At 36.7% G+C, this 20,881-nt stretch overlaps 1 protein-coding gene across 1 annotated transcript in view; it reads left to right on the plus strand.

Moving 5' to 3' along the window:
* Positions 1-20,881, plus strand: part of UBXN7 (UBX domain protein 7) — a 58,846-nt gene that overhangs the window by 16,167 nt on the left and 21,798 nt on the right. Inside the window, exons 2-5 of the mRNA XM_061166914.1 lie at positions 3,513-3,660; positions 7,052-7,119; positions 15,747-15,812; positions 17,333-17,445. Of these exons, the coding sequence (XP_061022897.1) occupies positions 3,513-3,660; positions 7,052-7,119; positions 15,747-15,812; positions 17,333-17,445 (395 nt within the window). The remainder of the gene's footprint in view (positions 1-3,512; positions 3,661-7,051; positions 7,120-15,746; positions 15,813-17,332; positions 17,446-20,881) is intronic.

The raw sequence follows: 20,881 nt of genomic DNA on the forward strand, positions 1-20,881 counted from the left end.
CAAAAGCTCGTGAACAGGTGAAAGACAAATTGGCAGGGACTTCCCTGGTCCAGTGGTTAAGAAATCCGTCTTCCAGTGCAGGGGACACTGCAACAGAAGGTTGATGCATGCCTCAACTAAGACCCTTAAAAGAAAATGTCTGAGAATTTGTCAGAATTGGTAAAAGATAAGTCTATGGTTGAAGTCCAATGAATCCTAAGAAGGATAAATAAAGTCAGCAAATCAGAGTGAAACTGCTGAAGACCAAAGACAGAGAAGATCTTAAAAGCAACTAGAGAGAAACAACAGATTGCTATAAAAATGTTTTTCTTTAGTCTGGCAGCTTACTTCCCACAAGCAGTAGCAGAAGCCAGAAGACACCGGAATGCTATCTTCAGTGTACTGGGAGAAAACTGTCAGCCTTAAAATAGAATATCCACTGAAACTGTCTTTCAGGAACAATGGAAAAATAAAAGGCGTTATCAGATCAAAAACAAAAAACCAACACACCATCAGTCTTGCCTGGAGGAGACTCTAAGGGACAAAATTCAGGTAGAAAGAAAATCATCTCAAATGGAAAGTCTGAGATGCTTTTTTTTTCCTTTTCCATTGTGGTTTATTATAGGATATTGAATATAGTTCCTTGTGACCTGAGATGCTTTTTAATGCTCACAGAATGTCCCACCAAATAGATTTACAATTTAGATTCTACTGCTGTTAGCCATTTATGTTGTCCAGTTTTTCGGTATTAACTGAAGTTATATTGGACATGTATATAGACATGGTTATGCATGTATTTTATATAGATTTATCTAGACTAGATTTATATAGATTATTTAGACTTCTATAGGTTTATTTAGACTACAAGTCCAAATTATTGGGTCAAAAATTGTAAAGGGTATTTTTATGTTTCCTGATAACATCTTATAAAATTGATTTCTTAGGACTTCCCTGGTAGTCCACTGGCTAAGACTCTGTGCTCCCAATGTAGGGGGCTCAGGTTCGATCCCTGGTCAGGGAACTAGATCCCAAATGCTGCAATTAAGAGTTCATATACTTCAACTAAAGATTCTGCATGCAACAACAAAGATCGAAGATTTCATGTCACACAACTCAGACCCAGTGCAGCCAAATAAATAAATATTTTTTAAAAATTGATTTCTTAAAGGGCTTTACCAGTTTACATTGCATCAAACAGATTATGTTTGCTTTATTGTACAAATAAATGAGTAACTGTGTGATAGGACCAGTTTCAAATGATGAAGAGTGACATTTTGTAGCAGATTTTTATTTAATTATATCTTTGACCAAAAATGTAGCATTTCTCTTCTTTCCCATTATTACGAAAATGCTTCCTTTCTGATAGAAATAGAAATTGCTAACTGAACTGCATTCTTTCTAATGAAGTAGTTCTAACTTTCTAGGATATAGTGTTTCATATTATTTTTCAGTTTATTAACAAATATTGAATATATAGTTGATTTATTTAAAGAAATGGCAAATGCTTTATTTAGTTTTTGTTTTATTATGAAGGAAGACTACTATTTTAATGCTACTGCTTTCTTCTCTAGTTTTATATATTTCACACTAATCAGACAACAGTGTAGAATTAAATAATTATTTAAAAAAAAAAGAAAGCAAGATCCTCTATGACTCATCTCCTAGAATAATGGAAATAAAAATAAACAAGTGGAACCTGATTAAACTTAAAAGATTTTTGCACAACAAAGGAAACTATAAGCAAGGTTTAAAGACAACTTTCAGAATAACAAACACATGAAAAGATGCTCAATATCGCCCATCATTAGAAAAGTGCAAATCAAAACTACAATGAGATATCACCTCTCACCGGTCAGAATTAGTCAGTTAGTTGTGTCTGATTTGTGACCCCACCAGGCTTCCCTGTCCATCACCAACTCTTGGAGCTTGCTCAAGCTCAATGTCCATTGAGTCAGTGATGCCATCCTACCATATCATCCTTTGTTGTCCCCTTCTCCTCCTGCCTTCAGGCTTTCTCAGCATCAGAGTCTTTTCCAATGAGTCAGTTTTTCACATAGCGGGCCAAAGTATTGGAGTTTCAGCTTCAGCATCAGTCCTTCCAGTGAGTATTCAGGACTGATCTCCTTTAAGATGGACTGGTTGGATCTCCTTGCAGTCCAAGGGACTCTCTAGAGTCTTCTCCAACACCATGGTTCAAAAGCATCAATTCTTTGGCGCTCAGCTTTCTTTATGGTCCTACTCTCACATCTATACATGACTACTGGAAAAACCATAGCTTTGTCTAGACGGACCTTTGTTGGCAAAGTAATGTCTCTGCTTTTTAATATGCTGTCTAGGTTGGTCATAGCTTTTCTTCCAAGGAGCAAGCGTCTTAATTTCATAGCTGCAATCACCATCTGTAATGATTTTGGAGCCCAAGAAAATAAAAGTCTCTCACTGTTTCCATTGTTTCCCCATCTATTTGCCATGAAGTGATCGGACAGGATGCCATGATCTTAGTTTTCTGAATGTTGAGTTTTAAGCCAACTTTTTCACTCCCTCTTTTACTTTCATGAAGAGGCTCTAGTTCTTCTTCTCTTTCTGCCATAATGGTCATTCTCCCATAATGGTCATTCTCCTGGTCAGAATGACCATCATCAAAAGGTCTAGAAGCAGTACATGCTGGAGAGGCTGTGGAGCAAAGGGAACCCACTTGCACTGTTGGTGGGAATGTAAAGTGATACAGCCACTGTGGAAGACAATATGGATATTCCTTAAAAAACTAGGAATAAAGCCACCATATGACCCAGCAATACCATTCCTAGGTATATATGCTGAGGAAACCAAAATTGAAAAAGACACACATCAATGTTCCTTGCAGCACAGTTTATAGTAGCTAGAACATGGGAGCAACCTAGATGTCCATTGACAGATAAATAGATACAGAAGTTGTACATACACACAGTGGAATATTACTCAGCCATAAAAAGGAACTTGTTTGAGTCAGTTCTAATGAGGTAGATGAACCTAGAGCCTGTTATACAGAGTGAAGTAAGTCAGAAAGAGAAAGATGAATATCATATACTAATGCATATATGTGAAATCTAGAAAGATGGTACCAAAGACTTTATTTGCAGGGCAGCAGTGGAGAAACAGACATAGAGAATAGACTTAAGGACACAGGAAAGGGGAGGAGAGGGTGAGATTTATGGTGAGAGTAAAATAGGTAGCCAATGGGAATTTGCTGTATGTCTCAGGGAACTCAAACAGAGTCTCTGTATCAGCCTAGACGGGTGGGATGGGAAGGGAGATGGGAGGGAGGTTCAAGAGGGCAGGGACACATGTATACCTATGGCTGATTCATGTTGAGGTTTGACAGAAAACAACAAAATTCTGTAAAGCAATTATCCTTCCATTTAAAAATAATTAAAAAAACATTCATTCTAAAGAGGTAAAAGTACTATTAATTTCCTTGGGCATTCTGTCTTCTGATATGAATTGAATGTAAGAAAATGTCTTTGTTTAACTTTTTTCTTGTTTTTATACTATTTCAGGTGCAAGTGAAAGTGTAGGGAAACATATGCTTGAAGCCTGCAACAACAATCTGGAGATGGCAGTCACTATGTTTTTGGATGGTGGAGGAATCGCTGAAGAGCCCAGTACCAGTTCAGCAAGTGTCTCCACTGTCAGACCACACACAGAGTATGAATTTAATATTTATTATTAGGAGCTGCCTGCTGCCAACATTGAGCAGTTACGTTTTTGTCAATTAGGTTAATTCTCTATTTTGAACAAATGAAAAGTTGAAAGCATCTGAACGTGTCAGGTGACAATTTTTAGACTATGTGCTTTAAGTTCTCTAGAGCACTGTCAATTCTCAGAAGAATCCTATAGGTGGGTATTATTATCCATGTTTTATAGAGGAAGCTGAAGTATAGCCATTTCCCCAAGCTATGCAGCAATTAAGTAGCAGATATGCAAGTAGAGCCCAATAAACATCAGATTTGCCATTTTTAGATTTTCCTACATTGTCCCAGGAAAGTTTTGAGTTGTCATGAAAAAGTTTTGAAAAAAAATTCTAATTCTTTATACCTTAGATAACTATTATGAGTATCTAATCTTTAGAAGCACCTTCAGCATATAGAACTGTAATATATGAAGAATAGTAACAAATGATAAGTACGTTGATGTTTTCCACCCTTTACATTTGATACCAATGAGAGTTTAAAATGAATATCTATTAGGCAAAATTCCAGTAGTCTTTGGAAAGTATTAGAGGTGAATGATCCTCAAATGAAAAACATTGATTTTTGAGTCAAAATTTCAAAGATCCTTAAATAAGATTTTAATACAGATAGCCCTTTATAACTCTTTAATGTTTACAACATGAGATACTAAACAAGAGGGAGCCCCTTAAATAGAATAGGCCAAAGGTGCAGATTTTATATTTACTAAATTAGATACAAAAAGCCACAGAAACATTCCAGGACATGTTGCTTTTTTTTTTTTAAAATCTAGTTCCAGATTCTAGATTCCCCACAAACTGTGAACTTTAAAGGTTTTTATTTGTATCTTACAAAGTTCTTTCCATCTGTATTGGCTGTGTATTTCAAGTTCAGTAATCCAGTCTCCACCAACATAACTCAAATCTTTAATGGAAATCAGTATGAAAATATGATTTAGTTTATAACAGGTATTCATAGCTGACTTGGGGGGACATATCAGTCTTCACTGTTTAAAACATGTTTTCTTAATTGTACTTAAAAATACTTTGATTAATGAATGTCTTTTCCTACTGAATTACATTATAATTTGACTTAGATTATTTGTATTACTAATTGATTAACCTTTGATAGTGGCATCTACTTCCTAAGCCAGTGTCAGTGGCTCAAATGGTAAAGAATCTGCCTGTAGTGCAGGAGACCCAGGTTTGATCCCTGGGTGGGAAAGATCCTCTGGAGAAGAGAATAGCAGTCCACTCCAGTATTCTTGCCTGAAGAATCCCCTGAACAGATGAGCCTGGTGTGGTCCATGGGGTTGCAAATAGTCGGACACAACTGAGTGACTAACACCATAGCCTACTTTATCTAAACAGGTTTTCTTTCTATACAGTTCACCTTCTGTTCCATTCTTCCATTTCATTAGGTAGCCAGCAGTCTTGGAATAGATGACCTAAAATATGTCTTTCTGTATGAGGACTACTAATTAGCCATGACCTTAATTGGTGTGTTTCATCAGATTTAAGACTTGTTTCTTGAGTAATTAAATTGCCTTCTGTATGAAAGTTGCTCAGTTTTGTCCAACTCTTTGTGACCTCACGGACTGTGCATGGAATTCTCCAGGTCAGAATACTGGAGTGGGTAGCTGTTTTCTTTTTCCGGGTATCTTCCAATCCAGGGATCAAACCCAGGTCTCCTGCATTGCAAGCAGATTCTTTACCAGCCTAGCCACCAGGGACACCCAAGAATACTGGAGTGGGTAGCTATCCCTTCTCCAGGGGATCTTCCCGACCCAGGAATCAAACCGGGGTCTCCTGCATTGAAGGCAGATTGACCAGCTGAGCTAGCAGGAAAGCCTTAGATTGAGATAATTCTGTACATGCACACACATTCACATAAAATGTAAAGTGGAGTATACCAATAATGGAAAGATCTATTCAGGTAAAAGTTGTCTGTTAAGATATCTTTTTCTTAAGATAATGGCCTGTTCTTCTTTGGTGAAAGAGATTTAATAGAGCTTCTTCTTAGAGACACGTCTATTTCTTCAGAGTATTGCAATTCTGTTTGTGAGCAGTGACTGAAATCCAGTAAGAAAGAGTTCTTAGTGTAATATTGAGTTATCATCATTTATGCTTCACTCATTTGGCTTATTATAGTTTTCTTTGTCTGACTAGTTCTTCTTTATTTACAGTATGTTAGTTTTTGTTGACAAATGAGTATTGATACTTTATTTAATAAAGCATGTTTTGATGTTTCAACTTTTAGGTGTCAAAAACCGAGCCTTAAGCTCAGTTATTACTATTAGAAACACCTGAATGAAAAACATTGGCCTAAGTTAAATTAACATTTATTTTAAGAGCAACATATTATTATTATTTTTTTTTTTTAATTTTTTTATTAGTTGGAGAAGAGCAACATATTAAATTTGGAACCTACTACATGCTATGAACATTAATCAGCAGTTTTGTATTTGAGTTAAAGCTAAAATAACTAAATGATATATAAAGAGATGTATCATTTTTACAGCATATCTAAATGAGTATTGTTCACTAGAAGAGACAGATTATTAGTAAACCCTCTGGAGGTAAACTCTGAAGAATTTATAGGCTTTTAAAAGATGAGTTTTTTCCTGTTATTAGTGTCTCTTTAATGAAGAATCCAAGAGTACTGCTTAGGTTGGACTTCCCTGGTGACTCAGTGGTAAAGAATCGCCTGCTAACGCAGGACATGCAGTTTGATCCCTGGGTCAGGAAGATCCCCTGGAGAAGAAAATGACAACCCACTCCAGTATTCTTGCCGGGAAATCTCATGGATGGAGGAACCTGGCAGGCTGCAATCCATGGGGTCACTAAAGAGTTGGACATGACTTAGTGACTAAACAACAAAACAGCAACTACTTTAGTTCTTGTCATAACTAGCATAGAATTAACTGCCTGTTTAAACTTATATTAATATATCTGTCTTTTAAGTCTGTATTTGATGTAGTGGTGATGTAATATTGCTTTCATTAAGCTCATATTTTTCCATTAATTCCTGAATTTTTTTTGTGTGTGTATAAATTTCCTATCTTTTTTTTTCTTAAGAATTTAGGGGAGGGAACTTAAGAGGGAAGACACAGTATTTTTTATTTTTATGTTTGTTCTCTTTCCTTAAGCCCATTTGCTCTATCTGTGCCAGGTACCTTGTCCCAGTTAATCTCTATTTGAAAATCACCCAACAATCACTTGTCATAATTTAATGTGGTTCCTTAAAGTCACTAAGTCTGTTGTTCATTTTACTTGTTAATCTGAATGTATTCATAATAATTACAGTGAGAATAGGTAGCAGAAAACAGTTTTCATTTGGATATTTTCCCACTTATTTCTTCTTAATAGAGAGGAAGTTCGTGCCCCAATTCCTCAAAAGCAAGAAATACTGGTGGAACCAGAGCCTTTGTTTGGTGGTAAGTTTACCTTTTTTTCCTAGCTTTATTTGCCTTTATTGTTGTCTTCAGGATTTTAATAAAGCTATCAAAAGATGTGAAGACTTGCTCAGATTATTATTTCAAGTACAGTCAGTTCTTATCTTGTAATTCCATACTCCACTGAGGCAAGTTGCACAGTTGCCTCTTCTGAGGAGTGAATGAGATTAAAAAGTTGATTATTTCAGAAGGCCAAAAAGAGGAAAATAAGCAAAAGGAATTGCTGCCTTATAATGGAAACAAATCTATCATTAGATAAAAGACTCTGTTTTTTTTAAATACCCACTTGACCGCCATGTCCTTACTGTCTTGATACACTATATCTTCACTTTTTTTTTTTTTAATGTATTTATTTATTTGGCTGTACCAGGTCTTAGTTGGCAATGTGGGATCTAGTTCCCTGACCAGGGATTGAACCTGGGTCCCCTGCATTGGGAGCGGAAAGTCTTAGCCACTGAACTACCAGGGAACTCTTATTTAATTTTTAGAAGTGTTATTCCTGTATTGAAAAACGGAAAAAATAATCTCTATTCCTTGCAAAAAATTATGGTATCAATCTGAGGTGCATAGAGAAGATGGTAGGAAATAGAACATTTAATCAGACTTAAAGAAAATTTATAGTTTTATTGTATTTTATTAAAAAAAATATTTATTTATTTGGCTGCATCAGGTCTTAGTTGCCCTGAGGCATGTGGGATCTTAGTTCCCCAACTAAGGACAGAACTTTTGTCCCCTGCATTGGAAGGCAGATCGTTATTCTTTAAAAATTTGGGGTGAGGGGGATAATGCTTTACAGTATTGTACTGGTGTCTGCCATATATCATGAAACAGCCACAGGTATACATACGTCTCCTTTCTCTTGAGCCTCTCTGTCTCCTACCCCATCCCATCCCTCTAGGTAGTTACGGAGCCCTGGGTTGAGCTCCTTGTGTCACACAGCAAATTCTCACCAGCTAATTATTTTACATATGGTGATATGCATGTTTCCATGCTGCTCTCAATTCGTCCTACCCTCTTCTACTGTGTCTACAAGTCTGTTCCGTATGTCTGTGTCTCCATTGCTGCCCTGCAAATAGGTTCATCAGTAACATCTAGATTCCATATGCATGCGTTAATATACAATATCTGTCTTTCTTTTTCTGACTTAATTCACTCTGAACATTGGGGTACATGTGTCTCTTTCAGTTATGGTTTTCTCAGGGTGTATATTCAGTAGTAGGATTGCTGGGTCACATGGTAGTTCTATTCCTAGTCTTTTTAAGGAATCTGTACTGTTCTCCATAGTGGCTGTATCAGTCTACATTCTCACCAGCAGTGCACAAGGGTGCCCTTTTCTTTGCTTCTTCTCCAGCATTTATTGTTTGTAGATTTTTTAATGATGACCATTCTGACCAGTGTGAGGTGATACCTCATTATAGTTTGACTTGCATTACTATAAAGCTCTTAGAGGAAAACATCAGCAGTACAGTCTTTGACACACATCATAGCAAGAGCCTCTTTGAGCCACCTCCTGGAGTAATGAAAATAAAAACAAAAGCAAAACGGAAATATACAAATGGGATTTAATTAAACTTAAAAGCTTTTACACAACAAAGGAAACAAACAAGATTAAAAGACAACCCTTAGAATGAGAGAAAATAATTGTAAACAAGATAGCTGACAAAGGATTAGTCTCCAAAATATACTACAGCTCATGCAGCTCAGTACCAGAAAAACAAATAACACAATCAAAAAATGGGCGAAAAACCTAAACAGACATTTCTCCAAAGAAGACATACAGATTGCCAACAAATACATGAAAAGATGCTCAACATTGCCTATAATTTTATTTTAACAAGCACTTACTTACCTTTTGTGAGCCAGATATTTTAGGCATTAAGAGGTGTATTAAAACTGCAGAGGATAAGGAACTTTGCTGCCAGTCCAGTGGTTAAGACTCTGCACTTCCCACTGTTAGAGGCACAGGTTCCATCACTGGTTGAGAAACTAAAATTTTGCCTGCCATGTAGTGTGGCCAAAAAAACTTAAAAAAAAAAAAAAAAAAAAACCCAAAACCCAGAAGAGGAAGTTATGATTTGGTTAGGTAGACAGAGTCATAGAAACATGTATATTTACATATGTATATATACACATGTATATGTGTATGTTGAGAATAGTGATACCAAAACATAAATCTATAAGAAGTTTTGTAGGCAGGCTAAAAGAAGAAATAAGTTGTAAGAAAAAGATGAAGAAAATTACATAAACCATGTCTTTTGATTTGAAAAAGCAAGTTAGTTGAGAGTTTTAAGATTGATCTTTAACCTGGCAGCTTTGTAGTTTACTGTAGAAGGAAATAAAGATGTCCAGAGTCAGAAATAAAGATGAGAGTAAGATTCAGAAATAAAGATGGGAGAAAGAGCACCATAAGGTCTGAATATTGAAGAATAATATGTGCTTTCTGCTTTTTTTTTTCTTCATATAAATGTAACAGAGCTCAGGAATAATGCCCTTGGAAGCTTTCTCTTTCCTTTATTGCAAGGAATAAAGGCAGGATCTTTGCGTGGGGAAGACAACAGCAAATGGGTTCTATGCTGTTTAACTGTTTGAGGCAAAAGAGTTTCCATCTGAAACATCACTTTCTTTTACCTCTGGTTTGATGAGGGTAGGGTTGTAAGAATGACTTTATACAGTTGGTAAGTCAGTCTGAACTTTCATTAGTAGACCTTATTATAACTTTGAAAAGGTTTTTGGAGAACTATTTTCTTAGGAGTAGTATCGAATTAAAGTGTATTTCTCAAAGTGTGGTCTGAGAGTCCCTGATACTCTTTCAGTGGGTCTGTAAGAACAGAACCATTTTCATAATAATACTAACAAGTTATTTGCCTTTTTCACAGTGTTGACATTTGGGCTGATAATTGAGAAGCAATGATTGGTCAAATTACTGCCATCTTAATTAAATCAGGATAGTGACACCAAACTGCTGCTACTTGTTGAATTCTTCACTGATACACACTTGCAGTTTAAAAACAAAAAAAGCCAATTTTACTTATTAATGTTCTTGGCAAAGCAGTAAAAATTCATTTCATTTAATCTTGACCCACATTTTTAAACTATTCTTTTTGATGAAATAGAATGTGTACATAAGGCACTTCCACATACTGAAGTACTCTGGTTACTTTTAAGGAAAAACACTTGTACAGGTGTTTGAGTTGAAACCTAAACTAGCTGCTTTTCTTATGGAACACTATTTTTCTTGAAAGATTACTGACAAACTAGTTATATAGAATTAGGCATTTGGCAGACATTTTCTTAAATGTAAACAAAACCTGTTAACTGCTTCAAGGCAAACAACTGACATTAATTGTTGCCATTCATTTAAGGAAATAAAAGCTTTCATGCAGAACTTAGAATTTTAGAAAGTCTATGTCCATGATTGTGATCTTGTTAGCTTCCTAGTACTTAAAGGCTTTCTAATGAGATTCAGTCCAGTTCAGTCACTCAGTCGTGTCTGACTCTTTGCAACCCCATGAAATGCAGCATGCCAGGCCTCTCTCTCCATCACCAACTCCCGGAGTCCACCCAAACCCATGTCCATTGAGTCGGTGATGCCATCCAACCATCTTATCCTCTGTCGTCCCCTTCTCCTGTCCTCAATCTTTTCCAGCATCAGGGTCTTTTCATTCTAATGCTCTCCTAACTGAGCTATTCTGGCTCCTTATCAGGGTCTTTTCAAATGAGTCAGCTCTTCGCATCAGGTGGCCAGAGTATTGGAGTTTCAGCTTCAACATCAGTCCTTCCAGTGAACACCCGGGACTGATCTCCTTTAGGATGGACTGGTTGGATCTCCTTGCAGTCCAAGGGTCTCTCAAGAGTCTTCTCCAACACCACAGTTCAAAACCATCAATTCTTTGGTGCTCAGCTTTCTTTATAGTCCAACTCTCACATCCATACATGACCACTGGAAAAACCATAGCCTTGACTAGACAGACCTTTGTTGACAAAGTAATGTCTCTGCTTTTTAATAAGCTGTCTAGGTTGGTCATAACTTTCCTTCCCAGGAGTAAGCGTCTTTTAATTTCATGACTGCAATCACCATCTGCAGTGATTCTGGAGCCCAGAAAAATAAAGTCAGCCACTGTTTCCACTATTTCCCCATCTATTTCCCATGAAGTGATGGGACCGGATGCCATGATCTTAGTTTTCTGAATGTTGAGCTTTAAGTCAACTTTTTCACTCTCCTCTTTCACTTTCATCAAGAGGCTCTTTAGTTCTTCTTCACTTTCTTCCATAAGAGTGGTGTCATCTGCATATCTGAGGTTATTGATATTTCTCCCGGCAATCTTGACTCCAGCTTGTGCTTCTTCCAGCCCAGCGTTTCTCATGATGTACTCTGCATATAAGTTAAATAAGCAGGGTGACAATATACAGCCTTGACGTACTCCTTTTCCTATTTGGAACCAGTCTGTTGTTCCATGTCCAGTTCTAACTGTTGCTTCCTGACCTGTGTACAGGTTTCCCAAGAGGTGGGTCAGGTGGTCTGGTATTCCCATCTCTTTCAGAATTTTCCACAGTTCATTATGATCCACACAAAGGCTTTTGCATAGTCAATAAAGCAGAAATAGATGTTTTTCTGGAACTCTCTTGCTTTTTCGATGATGTAGCAGATGTTGGCAATTTGATCTCTGGTTCCTCTGCCTTTTCTAAAACATGCTTGAACATCTGGAAGTTCACGGTTCACGTATTGCTGAAGCCTGGCTTGGAGAATATTTTTTTTTTTTTTGGCTTGGAGAATTTTAAGCATCACTTTACTAGTGTGTGAGATGAGTGCAATTGTGCGGTAGTTTGAGCATTCTCTGGGATTGACTTTCTTTGGGATTGGAATGAAAACTGACCTTTTCCAGTCCTGTGGCCACTGCTAAGTTTTCCAAATTTGATGGCATATTGAGTGCAGCACTTTCACAACATCATCTTTCAGGATTTGAAATAGCTCAACTGGAATTCCATCACCTCCACTAGCTTTGTTCTTAGTGATGCTTTCTTAGGCCCACTTGACTTCACATTCCAGGATGTCTGGCTCCAGGTGAGTGATCACACCATGAAGATTATCTGGGTCGTAAAGGTCTTTTTTGTACAATTCTTCTGTGTATTCTTGCCACCTCTTCTTAGTATCTTCTGCTTCTGTTAGGTCCATACCATTTCTGTCCTTTATTGAGCTCATCTTTGCATGAAATGTTCCCTTGGTATCTCTGATTTTCTTGAAGAGATCTCTAGTCTTTCCCATTCTGTTGTTTTCCTCTATTTCTTTGCACTGATCGCTGAGGAAGGCTTTCTTATATCTCTTTGTTGTTTGGAACTCTGCATTCAAATGGGTATATCTTTCCTTTTCTCCTTTGTTTTTCGCTTCCCTTCTTTTCAAATCTTCCAATAATAATAATCTTCTAATGAGATTATTGGTGACATTAACAGCTAGTTATTATTTTTTTAATATTGTATAATGAAGTGGTCAATATTTGGAATGTTTTGCATAACTCAGTGAACAAATATTTTCAAACCACCAAAGCACTCTGTTAGAAAATTGTGCGTAGGTGAAAGATTTGTTCAGATCAATATGTATTTGTATATTCAATATATATTAGATATCTGCTGCCGTTTAACAAATTGTTTCAAAGTTTGACTTCCTGAAAGAACAAACGTTTGTTATATCATCATTTCTGTGTGTTAGGAATCCAGGTGTGGCTTAGTCGGGTCCCTCTGTTTATGGTCTCTCAAAGGTATAATCAAGGTGTCAGCCAGGGCTACAGGCATCCCAAAGCATGACTAGAGGAAAAGTCTAAATTCACTTATGTGGGTGGTGGTTGACTGGAGACATCATCAGTTCCTTACCACAGAGCAAATGAGAGAGCCAGAGAGGACAGCTCAGGATGGAAGCCACCATCTTTTTGTAACCTAATTATTGGAAGTGACATCCTGTCACCTCTGCCTCATTCTGTTTGATCCTGCCCATACTCAAGATGTTCACGCACAGGTCGTGAGATAGGGATAATTGGGTGCTGTCACAGAGCCTGCCTACCACATAGACTAGTAGATTTCAATGGAGCAGAGTATGAAAAGTTCATTGATGATATTTTAGATTCCATGTTGCTACCAACCTTTTAAGAAATTACCACTGATTGAGTTTGGTATAGCAGCCGAGGAAAATGTTCACAATTACCTTAAAACTGTTAAAATACTCTTCCCTTTTACAACTACATGTCTGTGTGAAGTTAAATTTTATTTTTCTTCATATACTTGAATTAAAAGAATAGCAGATTGAATGCAGAATCAGATCTAAAAATTCAGGTGTCTTCTCTTATACCAGTTATTAACAGATTTGTGAAAATATGAAACGGTGCTCCTCTTCTCATAAAATTTTGTTTTCTCGGTTTCTCCCCTATTCTGACTGTGAAGCTCCTAGTGAATCTCTTTTAGCTCTTTGCAGCTTAGTTTCTTTGACCTCAGTGACCAGTACTCTTACTTTGTGGTTAGTAGAGTAAGAATAAAGAGGACTGATGTTTACTTTTAGCATATGGTTTGGAAGAGTCTGGAAACCATGCATGAAGAGGCAGGCAGCAGTAATAATGGTCCTGAAGCTAGAGATGTAGTGGCTTGAGGAGAGGTTCTTGCTTAGACTTAGGGTAAATAAGGGGGAAACAAATGGGAATAGGTCATGAGTTCAAGAAATATGAGGGTAGTTGGAAAGTAGCAATAAGGGCCTATGATGAACCTCCAGGAGGTTGAGAAGGGCTAAATTGGAGGCAGGGTGGGGGGAGTGAATATGTATGTGTGTAAAGAACGTAGAATATTGATTGGCCTGCCATTGGTAATTTAAAAATAGAAAAAACGCTACCAAAATTTTATATATTATGTACTACCTCTCCAATAATAATATGCTTTCTTAAGCAGCTGTTCAATGTCTTACCCTAAGATAATTCCTCATTGTTATGGTTAACAATTGGTTAAAACTTTCTTAATTGTTTTGGTTAAATAGTACTTAATAATGAGTTTTAAGAAAGCATTGAGAAATTATTACTGCTAGAAACATACATATTTAAGATAGGAACTCTCAAATAAAAATAGTTCCAAGATTGAAGAGAATATTTCTTGCTGCTTCTGTATAAAGGGAGGGAGAGAGAAATAAGGCAATATTTAAATTTTATAAGTTTAATAAAATTTAAAATAAATTTGCGTAATTTATTCGATAAAATAAAACAATTTATATGTAAAATTCAAGTTAAATTTGAAATTCAATGCAAAGTTAACATATAGAAGCCTCTCATTTTTATCAAATTCCTTTTCCTAGAGATAATATTGTGATTCTTCAATGTAAATACTGATATGCATAAGTGCATAAATGATATGTGCTAAATCGCTTCAGTTGTGTCCAACTCTTTGCAACTCCGTGGACTGTAGCCCACCAGGCTCCTCTGTCCATGGGATTCTCCAGGCAAGAATCCTGGAGTGGGTTGCCTTGCCTTTCTCCAGGGGAATCTTCCAAATGATATACTGACAGATAATGCTTTAAACAAATAAGTAATTTTTTAACATGTGGTTCTGCATTTTTTTGTTATTTTTTTGTTTTGCTTTTTACTCAGTAGTTCTTAGATTTAAAGAATTACCCTATATAGTGGAAAATGCAGGCTATTGTGAAGGATGCTTTGAAAAAAATGGGATTGGGGGACTTTTATAGTTTCTATCTAATCTTACTATCTAATCATCATTTCTTATGGAATATTGTTCTAGTTACATGCTTGCTGGGCTTGCCATAAGCCAACTTAATAACTGTCACCCATATGGAAAGAATCATTAAATGTCCTTATTTAATATATATAAAGACCTGGTAATTTAAAAAAAATTATTGTATATTATAGTTGATTTACAGTTGTGTGTTAGTTTTAGGTGTACAATAAAGTGATTTAGTTATACATAATATACATGTATCTGTCCTTTTTCAGATTCTTTTCCCATTTAAGCCCTGGTAAATTTTTAGGTTTAAGAACATACAGGAAGATAACATTTTGATGATTGCTTTTGAAACTTTATCTGTACAATACTTAAGGATTGGGTAATAGACCCTATTCAGCAGTATCAGAAGACATTGGTTCTGTTTATTTCTCTCTAATTATAGGAAAAATTTATACTCTAAAATTGTTTTTTTGGTGTTCATAATTCTACATGTGTGCAAAAGTAGTTCTTAAATATTATGATTTAAAATTTACTCAAGCATTGCACTGAAGGGTAGGCAGATTTTTTAGGATAACCTGAATTTGGTATTTGGAGCATATGTAAGATTCATCTCCATGTGGAATCATCCTCACAATCTTTCTTCCTGTCATTTTACACAAGTTTGGCCAAGTCTTGACTGGACCTTAATTTTCTTTTTTATATAACAAAATGTTGGTCTGAAGATGGTTACGTTAATTATATATGAATGACTTGAAGGTTTTAAAAATATTTTATTTTTTGGAAGAGGACACTATTATCAATCTGAGTGTCTTGAAATAAGAAATTCTTATAGATAAAGACATTTTAGAATTGTTACAAAATTAATGTTTAAGCTTTTGTGTCAATTCTGTTTTTTTCTCCTAAAGCTCCTAAAAGACGACGGCCTGCACGTTCAATATTTGATGGTTTCCGGGATTTTCAAACTGAAACTAGTAGGTATCTATGGATCAGTTTATCATCTTCTTTTCTCTTCCTCCTTCCCTCTGCCTCCATTCTTGTCTTTCTCTCTCTCCCTGTCTCCCGCAGATAAAACCACAGAGTGGAAAAGCAGCCATACACTTCCTTCAGGTCAAGATCCTGGTTTATTTGATATAATTTTTTTCTTAAAAAGAAAAAAATGATTGATATTAGGCCTAATAACTTTGAGGATTCATCTTACTTAAAAAAGTAAATTATTAATTCAGTCTGTGATTGTTATTAACTCCCCCTTGCTGCTGCTGCTGCCGCTAAGTTGCTTCAGTCGTGTCCGACTCTCTGTGACCCCAGAGACGGCAGCCCACCAGGCTCCTCTGTCCCTGGGATTCTCCAGGCAAGAATACTGGAGTGGGTTGCCATTTCCTTCTCCAACGCATGAAAGTGAAAAGTGAAAGTGAAGTCGCTCAGTCATGTCTGACTCTTCCAACCCCATGGACTGTAGCCTACTAGGCCCCTCCGTCCATGGGATTTTCCAGGCAAGAGTACTGGAGTGGGTTACCATGCCCTTCTCCACCCATTGAGCTGAATTATTCCAAATTCTAACCTACTTGATCATAGAAGAGTAAGAGAGGTGGATATATTAGAAATCTGATAATGTACGAACTTAATCCATTTCTGAATGAGCACTTAAATGCTGACTATAATAAAATAAAAACTGATTTTCCTCAGAAACCTGATATATGTCAATTAAAGGAATGACTACAATGAAAATGATTATTGTAGGGATTGAAAAATAGAAGAAAAAGCCATATTACCCCATGCAGCCGTTATTAACATTTTGGCTACAGCTGTTTGAAATAGGTTTATGTCTTTCTGTGGAATAAATTAGAACGAGAATCTTGACCATCTACTTTTAGTGGATTTAGTACTGATTTAGTAATGGAATCCTAAAGAAAAGGACAGATGTGTTTAGAGAAAAATGTGAGGAACTTTTGGACCATGTTTGATTTTGTAGTGATTTATAATGAGTTCATTGAAGCTCAGATAGATCTTACAACTTGAGAGAGTGGAATCCAGACTGACTTAAGTCATTCAGGGAATCCTGTGCCCTTCCAGGAGTAGATGACAGCAGCAGTCATTGTCTCTCACTGGCAGAATCTTTCAAGATTGGGAATGTTCCTAGAAACAACTGGAATGTAGCTAGATAAATTAGGATGACTTCTAGAACTAGATAAATGGAGATGAAAGTTTTCTTGTATGCTCAAGTTCATTTTGAGTACGTGAAGGAGATATTTTGAATAGTGACTCTTAGATAATATTTGCCTTTATCCCTACCTTTAGATAGAGAGAACTAAGTCTTAAGACTTTCTCCCCAACTTACTTTGTAATTTTTTTCAGAGTCAGACTTAGATCTTTGCATTTGCATTTGAGATCAAGCACATTGTTCATTAGTTCTTGCAATTGATATATTTTTTTAATTGGGAGATTTCATGACTTTTATGGCTAATTGAAACTTTCTTATCCTCCTGTGTTGCAGTTCGGCAAGAACAGGAATTAAGAAATGGAGGAGCGATAGATAAGAAACTAACTACCCTTGCAGATCTTTTCCGGCCGCCCATTGATTTGATGCATAAAGGCAGTTTTGAAACAGTAAGTTGTTGGAGATTCTAAACCCAACCTGTGAATCCTTTTGCAGTTTTTAGTGGCATTTTTCTAAGAGCAAAAAATAGTTTTCAACATACAGAGGAATTGGCGTCTTAATGAGATATCTAGAAAGTTACATTGATTTATATTTCTGCCACCAGTAACCTAATAAAATCACTTTATTGTGTAGCATCATTTTAGAATCTGCCATTTTTATTATTTTTTTAAAAATCTTTTAAAGTTTATATGTCTTTGACTACTACTGAGAATAGTCTCTCTGTGTATTTTGCCCATTTGTGAATTGTTTATAGTTACCTTTTACTCATTTTTATGAGGATGCAAGTGTGTTTGAAAAGAGTTTCTCTGTAGTTGCAAAATATGTTCTTGAGTTCTTGGTTTTAATTTAGCTGAAACCAAAGGAAAACCTTCTGGAGCAGGTTTATTTGATTGTCTGCTAAATTATAAGCTCAGAGAGCGGGGGAACCATGTTTCTTTTTTTGGGGGGTGGGGGGAGTAGGGAGCAGTTGGTTAAGTATCATGCCCATGTGTAGGTAGCTAGTAAAAGGAAATAAAATAATTTGAACTCAGGGATGAGCATGAGCTTCTTACTGTTTATGTTTTTATGAGATTTAAAAGTGAATGCACACAGATAAAGCATAAAAAATAGTACCTGACGCTTAGGATTTAGTAAATATTAGCTATCAAGTGGACTTATTTGCTTTTTTTCACTGTATTTAAATAAGTAAATGCAATAATTTAGAAAAATATAAAATCAAACTAGTAAATGATAAAAATAAAATCATGAACAACTTCACCATTAGGAGATAAATTGCTTTTGAACTTTTTGTATGTTCTTTCCTTTCACATGCTCTATTTATATAACTTTTTATTTTTTATTTATTTTTTCATTTATTTTTATTAGTTGGAGGCTAATTATTACAATATTGTAGTGGTTTTTGTCATACACTGACATGAATCAGCCATGGATTTACAAGTATTCCCCATCCCGATCTTCCCTCCCACCTCCCTCTCCACCCGATTCCTCTGGGTCTTCCCAGTGCACCAGGCCCGAGCACTTGTCTCATGCATCCAGCCTGGGCTGGTGATCTGTTTCACCCTAGATAATATACATGTTTCGATTCTGTTCTCTGGAAACATCCCACCCTCGCCTTCTCCCACAGAGTCCAAAATTCTGTTCTGTACATCTGTGTCTCTTTTTCTGTTTTGCATATAGGGTTATCATTACCATCTTTCTAAATCCCATATATATGTGTTAGTATGCTGTAATGTTCTTTATCTTTCTGGCTTCCTTCACTCTGTATAATGGGCTCCAGTTTGATCCATCTCATTAGAACTGATTGAAATGAATTTTTTTTAATGGCTGAGTAATATTCCATGGTATATATGTACCATAGCTTCCTTATCCATTCGTCTGCATGTTTCTTTTTATTTTGGTAATCCTTTGGATTCAGTCTCTAGCATTTAATAGGAACATGATATTTGTTAAATGAATGAGTTTAGTTGGGATTTTAAATATTCTTCTGTTGGTGTTCAAACAGACTGATTTTGTGTGTTGACTGGCATGTTAATGCTCTGTTGAATCAGAAGAGCATTTCTGTAGCTGTATGTCACTTAAATTTCAGGTAAGCCTATTAGGATAAAGTAGGGCAAACACTTAATTACAAAAATGACATTTAGTTCAGTTCAGTCACACAGTCGTGTCCGACTCTTTGCGACCCCATGAATCGCAGAACGCCAGGTCTCCCTGTCCATCACCAATTCCCGGAGTTTACTCAAACTCATGTCTATCGAGTCGGTGATGCCATCCAGACATCTCATCCTCTTTTGTCCCCTTCTCCTTCTGCCCCCAATCCCTCCCAGCATCACGGTCTTTTCCAGTGAGTCAATTCTTCACATCAGGTGGCCAAAGTATTGGAGTTTCAATTCACCATCAGTCCTTCCAATGAATACCCAGGACTGATCTCCTTTAGGATGGACTGGTTGGATCTCCTTGCAGTTCAAGGGACTCTTAAGAGTCTTCTCCAACACCACAGTTCAAAACCATCAATTTTTCAGTGCTCAGCTGTCTTCACAGTCCAACTCTCACATCCATACATGACCACTGGAAAAACCATAGCCTTGACTAGACGGACCTTTGTTGACAAAGTAATGTCTCTGCTTTTTAATATGCTATCTAGGTTGGTCATAACTTTCCTTCCAAGGGGTAAGCGTCTTTTAATTTCATGGCTGCAGTCACCATCCATAGTGATTTTGGAGCCCCAAAATATAAAGTCAGCCACTGTTTCCACTGTTTCCCCATCTATTTCCCATGAAGTGATGGGACTGGATGCCATGATCTTAGTTTTCTGAATGTTGAGCTTTAAGCCAACTTTTTCACTCTCCTCTTTCACTTTCATCAAGAGGCTTTTTAGTTCTTCTTCACTTTCTGCCATAAGGGTGGTGTCATCTGCATATCTGAGGTTATTGATATTTCTCCCAGCAATCTTGACTCCAGCTTGTGCTTCCTCCAGCACAGCATTTCTCATGATGTACTCTGCATATAAGTTAAATAAGCAGGGTGACAATATACAGCCTTGACATACTCCTTTTCCTATTTGGAACCAGTCTGTTGTTCCATGTCCAGTTCTAACTGTTGCTTCCTGACCTGCATATAGATTTCTCAAGAGGTGGGTCAGGTGGTCTGGTATTCCCATCTCTTTCAGAATTTTCCACAGTTTATTGTGATCCACACAGTCAAAGGCTTTGGCATAGTCAATAAAGCAGAAATAGATGTTTTTCTGGAACTCTCTTGCTTTTTTGATGATCCAGTGGATGTTGGCAATTTGATCTCTGGTTCCTCTGCCTTTTCTAAAACATGCTTGAACATCTGGAAGTTCACGCTTCACGTATTGCTGAAGCCTGGCTTGGAGAATTTTGAGCATCACTTTACTAGTATGTGAGATGAGTGCAATTGTGTGGTAGTTTGAGCATTTTTGGGGAATGCCTTTCTTTGGGATTGGAATGAAAACTGACCTTTTCCAGTCCTGTGGCCACTGCTGAGTTTTCCAAATTTGCTGCTATATTGAGTGTAGCACTTTCACAGCATCATCTTTCAGGATTTGAAATAGCTCAACTGGAATTCCATCACCTCCACTAGCTTTGTTCTTAGTGATGCTTTCTTAGGCCCACTTGACTTCACATTCCAGGATGTCTGGCTTTAGGTGAGTGATCACACCGTGAAGATTATCTGGGTCGTGAAGATCTTTTTTGTACAATTCTTCTGTGTATTCTTGCCACCTCTTCTTAGTATCTTCTGCTTCTGTTAGGTCCATACCATTTCTGTCCTTTATTGAGCCCATCTTTGCATGAAATGTTCCCTTGGTATCTCTAATTTTCTTGAAGAGATCTCTAGTCTTTCCCATTCTGTTGTTTTCCTCTATTT

This window comes from Dama dama, chromosome 19 (assembly GCF_033118175.1).
Source record: "Dama dama isolate Ldn47 chromosome 19, ASM3311817v1, whole genome shotgun sequence".
Lineage (NCBI taxonomy): Eukaryota > Metazoa > Chordata > Mammalia > Artiodactyla > Cervidae > Dama > Dama dama.